Genomic DNA, 6,052 nt, shown 5'->3' on the forward strand with positions numbered 1-6,052 from the left:
CCAAGGCAGTAACTCCCAGAACTGAGAAGAAGTACAAGCATGCCACAAAGGACCCGGCCTACATTCAGGGCACGGTCTCCGCAGACTCCATTATCACGGCCACAGCAAGGAGGAGGGCTAACGTACCCACTACCTCGGGCCCGCCACCGGATAAGGAGAGCAAAAGGATGGATCTGGTGGGCAGAAGGATCGAACGGAATGCCGCGACCCACTGGCGCATGGCTAATTCCAACGCCCTGATAAACAGGCACATGTACCAGATCATGGAGGGGCTGGGGCAGTTGGTGAAGGACCTGCCCCAGGATGCCAGGCAGAAGGCCGAAAAGCTGGTTGAAGAGGGAAAAACGCGGCAAATTCTTGCCTTAAGACGGCCCTGGATGGGGCAGACACCGCCAGCAGGCTCATGATGATGGGCGTCACGGAAAGGAGGCACGCCTGGCTCAGGATCTCAGGTTTCAAACCGGAGGTGCAACACAGCATCCTGAACACACCGTTCAACGGCAACACGCTTTTCGGAACAACAGTTGATGAAACGCTCAGTCAACTGAAAAAAGATAACGAAACAGCAAGATCCATGGGAGCATTGCAGTTCAGAGGGAACAAGAGGGGCACCCCTCACGGAGGCCCGGCGGGAGAGGCGGAAACCAGCCAGGTACATCACACCAGGCTTTCCAGCAAACGCACCAGGCAGACTCGCAGGCTCAGCATGGTCAACAGAAGCAGTCCTGGCAGTACCAACAAAGAGGCCAGTCCTTTCGAGGGAGAAATGGACGGGGACAAAATAGAAGAGGGGGGCAGCAGCCCACCTCTAAGTGACTTCAAAAAATTCCATGTGCCCGCCCACAAAAAAGATCCCAGGGGACAGCACGTACAGATGGGTCAAGACAAACTAGACACCTACGACCACATGACACCAGTGGGAGGAAGATTAAGATTTTACCTCCGAGAGTGGAGAGAAATCACATCAGACAAATGGATCCTCAACATTATCCAATTCGGATACTGCATAGAGTTGGAGGGGAGGCCAACAAGCAGAAAACCAAAAAGAAAAACACTAGCAAGCAAGCAGCTGCAGTGTCTTCAGGAGGAGGCAAAGGAACTCCTGCGGAAGCAGGCCATAGAACGGGTACCCTTCAAGGAAAGAAACACAGGAATATACTCAACGTACTTCCTGGTACCAAAGGTAGACGAGACAATGAGACCCATTCTGGACTTACGGTTCCTGAACAAGTTCATAAGAATGCAAAAATTCAAAATGACCTCCCTGCAAGAGGTGCTCCCACAATTGCAGACCGGGGACTTCATGGTCACAATAGACCTCAAAGACGCCTACCTGCTCATCCCAATGAACAGAAAGCACAAACACATGCTCAGGTTCACCATTGGAGAAAGCTACTACCAGTTCACGACACTGGCCTTCGGACTAAAATCAGCACCAAGAGTTTTCACAAAGTGCCTCGCAGCAGTCGCAGCGCACCTACGAAGGCAAGGAATACACGTATACCCTTACCTGGACAACTGGCTGGTGAAAGCAAACTCATACCAGAAATGCAAGCAGCACGCACATACAGTGACGAGCACGCTCATGAGCCTGGGGTTCTCCATCCACTGGAAGAACTCATCAATGGAGCCGGAACAGGTCAAGATCTTCCTGGGAGCACAGATCAACACCTTGCAGGGCAAGGTGTTCCCCAGCGAGAAGAGGGCGAGGGCGCTGGTGAAGGAAACTCGCCTCTACCGGAAGGGACAAGCTCGGACAGTGAGGACTGCGAGCAAGATCATGGGCATGATGGCATCATGCATCCACCTGGTACCAAATGTACGACTCCACATGAGACCCATTCAGGAATGGCTACAGGAGCAATGGTCACAAGCTACAGGCGGTTGGGAGGATCTAGTGGTTGTAACGCACTCAGTGCAGAAGGAGATGGCATGGTGGACCATGGAGAACATAACAAAGGGAAAGCCTCTAACGCCCCCAACGCCAACAGTGACCATCACCACAGACGCATCCCTGAAGGGATGGGGCGCTCACATGGAGGAGCTCAAGGTGAGGGGACTGTGGACGCCAACAGATGCGGCAAAGCACATCAATTACCTAGAACTGAAGACAATCTTCCTTGCGCTGAAGGCCTTTCAAACAAGACTGTACAAACACAAGGTATTGATACAAACAGACAACACCACTGCGATGTTCTACATCAACAAGCAGGGGGGCACACAGTCAGCCCCGCTTTCAACGATGGCGCAGGAGATATGGAGATGGGCCATCCCTCTCAGGATAGACCTGCTAGCCATACACCTACCAGGGAAGGACAACATACAAGCTGATTGGCTCAGCAGGCAGACATCGGCATCCCACGAGTCGGAGCTCAATGCTCAGGAGACAAGGTACCTGTTCGACAGATGGGGGACACCATCGGTAGACCTGTTTGCCACACGCCAGAATGCAAAATGCCAAAACTTCGCATCCAGGCAGCCCGAGGAGGGGTCACTGGGGAATGCCCTATGGATAGATTGGTCAAGGACATTTGCTTACGCCTTTCCCCCGATACCACTGATGCACAGAGTGCTGAGCAAGTGCAGAGCGAGCAACATGACACTGATACTGGTCGCACCACAGTGGGCGAGGCAGACATGGTACTCGCAGATCATGGAGATGACACAGTGTGCACCCCACAGATTCAGCAGGAGGAAAGACCTACTCTCCATGCAGAACGGAGAGGTACTACATCCAGAGCCAGAGAGCATGAGCCTAGTAGCATGGCTCCTGAGGACATAGAGTTCGCACATTTGAGACTACCAGAAAGCACCCTGAGGGTACTTCGGGAGGCACGAAGGCCCAGCACCCGGAAGTGCTACATTGCGAAATGGAAAAGATTCACAATATGGTGCAGACAAGAAAGACTCCACAATAAAATGAAGAGGGACTCCACAGTGCTAAGGTACCTGACGCACCTGCTGGAGAAGAACCTTAGCTCATCCTCTTTAAGAGTTCACTTGGCAGCGATAGTCGCCTACACAAGGGGAGAAACGTGCAGGAGCTTCTTCACATCACAGGTGGTGAAGAGATTCCTAGAAGGAGCGAAAAGGATCGCACCACCCAAGCGGGTGCCGCCACCTGCATGGAACTTGAACACAGTCCTAACGGAACTCATGAAAGAGCCCTTTGAACCACTTCACAGGGCCTCCCTAAAGATTCTAACTATGAAAACAGCCTTCCTGGTTGCAATAACGTCCTTACGCAGAGTAAGCGAGCTACAAGCGCTGACGCTACAAGAACCCTACATACAAATACACAATGATAGAGTTGTGATGAGGACTGATCCACACTTCATGCCGAAGGTGGTATCCAAATTTCACATGAACCAGTCTATACAGATACCGAGTTTTTTCCAAAAACCAACAACTAGCGCAGAGCGAGCTCTTCACACCCTGGACGCCAGAAGGGCAGTCATGCACTACATTGAAAGGACAAAGGGACACAGAAAAACTAAACAGTTTTTTGTGTCATTCGCAAACAGCTTCATGGGGAAAGCTGTAACCAAAAAGACCATTGCGCGATGGATCGCACAGACGATTCAACTCTGCCACAAGCGTGCAGGACAAGAACTGGCAGAGGGGACACGTGCCCACTCCACCAGGAAGAAGGGCGCTACAATAGCCTTCCTGGCTAACACACCCATAGAGGACATGTGCCTGGCGGCAACATGGGCTTCGGTGCACACGTTCACGAAGCACTACTGTGTGGACATACAAATGAACAAGGAAGCTCAAGTGGGACAGAAGGTGCTACAGCACATATTCAACACCCAACGCTCATCTTCCACCCAGCCGCCACAGAGATGAGAAACCGCTACAAAATCTATGCACAGCATAGTGAATCCAGAAAGATTCACGCTGCAAAACGAATAGTTTTCTTACCTGTCGGTGTAGTTTTGCAGCTTGAAGATCTTTCTGGATTCACTAGCGAACCCACCCACCTCCGCCAGAAAGATGGGGCTGGAGAGAGAAGAGGTGGTTAACTAAAGAAAGGACTTTAAAAGTACAAAGCGGTAAAATACCAGATAAATACAACATTGCCATTACTTCGGAAACGAAAGAAACACGGAAAAAAAGAACCCGAAGATGGCGCCCAAGAGTGGGAGCTTCCGCAGGAAGCATGCCGACGTCACCGGAAATACACCCAAGGGGGTGTGACGCCGACGCCCACCTGGGCTAAGAAAAAAAAAACCCAAAGAAAAGACTACGAATCCGGACCCAACCACAAGACCGCGGAATAATGCACAGCATAGTGAATCCAGAAAGATCTTCAAGCTGCAAAACTACACCGACAGGTAAGAAAACTATTTGTTACGTGACAGTAGGGGAAGTTTAAATTGAACAGCCAACTGCTCTCTTGATGTCAGATTGATAGTTGACGTTATTGAAGCTGTATTGGAAAAACAATGTAATTGTTTTTTAAATAGGTCTGTCATTAGATGTAATGCACTTGTAATATGGTGAAGGGAAAATCTGTCTGGCAAAATCAAAATCAGGCTCAAAGTGTCGGGATTTCCTCTTGATGCCAAATGATACCCCCTATGGTACAGGGCTGGGTCGCTTTTTGTAATCCCTGACACATTGTTTGGGTCCATCCCTCTAGGCGGCAAATCTCCTATCTGGTGCCTCTAAAAGCTTTTTCCAGGCATGGATGCGCCACACTGACTAAAGAAAATGTATGAAGCCAGTGCCACAACTTAAGTTCTATCTCTTTCCTCTTGCTCACCATCCAGGCAATCTATGCAGGTATTGATGTGAGCTCACCATTCTTGCTCAATAGCTTGGCAGCTTTTGATAAGCAGTTTAAGTAATTTCGAAGAGAATTGATAAATGTTAGTAGGGTTGTATGCATTGTCATGATGTTTTTTTCTTGTTACTTTAGAATTCTTTCTGTCTGTAAAACTGTCCTACCTGAAGTGCTTTTCTTTTCTTTTTCAATTGTGCCTCATTCACCTTGGCTTTCTTCAGGTGATCATCGAAAAAATTATTTGCATCTTATAATTTGAACTTTTCTTTTTGTACTAGGTTGGTGAAAGGTACAGAAATCTCATTCTTAAACCAGGGGGTTCAAAGGATGGCATGGATATGCTGAAACAATTCTTGGGAAGAGAGCCTAACGACAAAGCCTTCCTTCTCAGCAAAGGGCTAAGCATTCATTAAAACTAAATTCCTAACAAACATATTTTCATGTTGGGCTTCTTGAAGTGCTTACTTATTGCTTAATACATATTGAGAGACTTTAAAGACAGTGCCAAAACATTTTTTTTAATGTTTCTGTAGGTATACCTTGTGTCTGACTGAAAGTAGCTAATAAAAGTGCCTCAGGTCGCCTTCTAGTTACATCTAATTCTCTGCTATGCAAACATTCCGATGTGCCAAAACAACAAGGAAAGGTGCTCTCCGTAGGCTGTTCTAACAACAAATTCTTTTATCAAGAGCTGAATTTGTAGTCATTAGAGATTACACACCAAGGTATTATCTCTCACATTCTAGGTAGGTTGAACTTTTGATTCAAGTTTGTTTTTACACCAATACTTGCAAATGGTTACATCTAAGAATTTATGATTTGGATTATGTTAAAAGATGATTGGACGCTTTCAGGAGTACTATAGCATATTAGGAAGTTTACTTCGCACAGAAAAGTATCTAAAAACTCTACACTATCTGATCATTTGTATACCTGTCTGAAATGTTCAACTGTATTGTGCCTCAGTTTTTTTTATTTCACCTGGAACAAAGTAAAATTAGACTGTATTACCTGTATTTTATGTCTTCTTTGACATCAATTTTCCACAACTCCTGTTTGCCAGAGCCCGTGGCTCCTAGATTAGAGGGTTTGAGTAATTTGGAGAAATGTTCTTACAAAAATGTACCAAAGTATTGTCCCTTAAATTATTACAATGGCTAAGGCTGCCAACAAATGTTGATTACATGGATAGAACTGACACACCTCTCTTCCAAGTCTCTCTCTCGACAGATCATAGGATTGTCTTATGTAAGCCTCATGGCT

At 47.4% G+C, this 6,052-nt stretch overlaps 1 protein-coding gene across 2 annotated transcripts in view; it reads left to right on the forward strand.

Annotated features, from left to right (window-relative positions):
* The window catches only part of NLN (neurolysin), a 290,543-nt gene extending 284,738 nt beyond the window's left edge, over nt 1–5,805 (forward strand). For both annotated transcript variants that reach the window (XM_078675166.1, XM_078675165.1), the window contains exon 13: nt 5,068–5,805. In XM_078675166.1, the coding sequence (XP_078531292.1) occupies nt 5,068–5,202 (135 nt within the window). In that variant the 3' untranslated portion in view covers nt 5,203–5,805. The remainder of the gene's footprint in view (nt 1–5,067) is intronic.
* Nucleotides 5,806–6,052: the final 247 nt, after the last annotated feature.

The sequence above is a fragment of the Lissotriton helveticus genome, chromosome 2_1 (genome assembly GCF_964261635.1).
Source record: "Lissotriton helveticus chromosome 2_1, aLisHel1.1, whole genome shotgun sequence".
Taxonomy (NCBI): domain Eukaryota; kingdom Metazoa; phylum Chordata; class Amphibia; order Caudata; family Salamandridae; genus Lissotriton; species Lissotriton helveticus.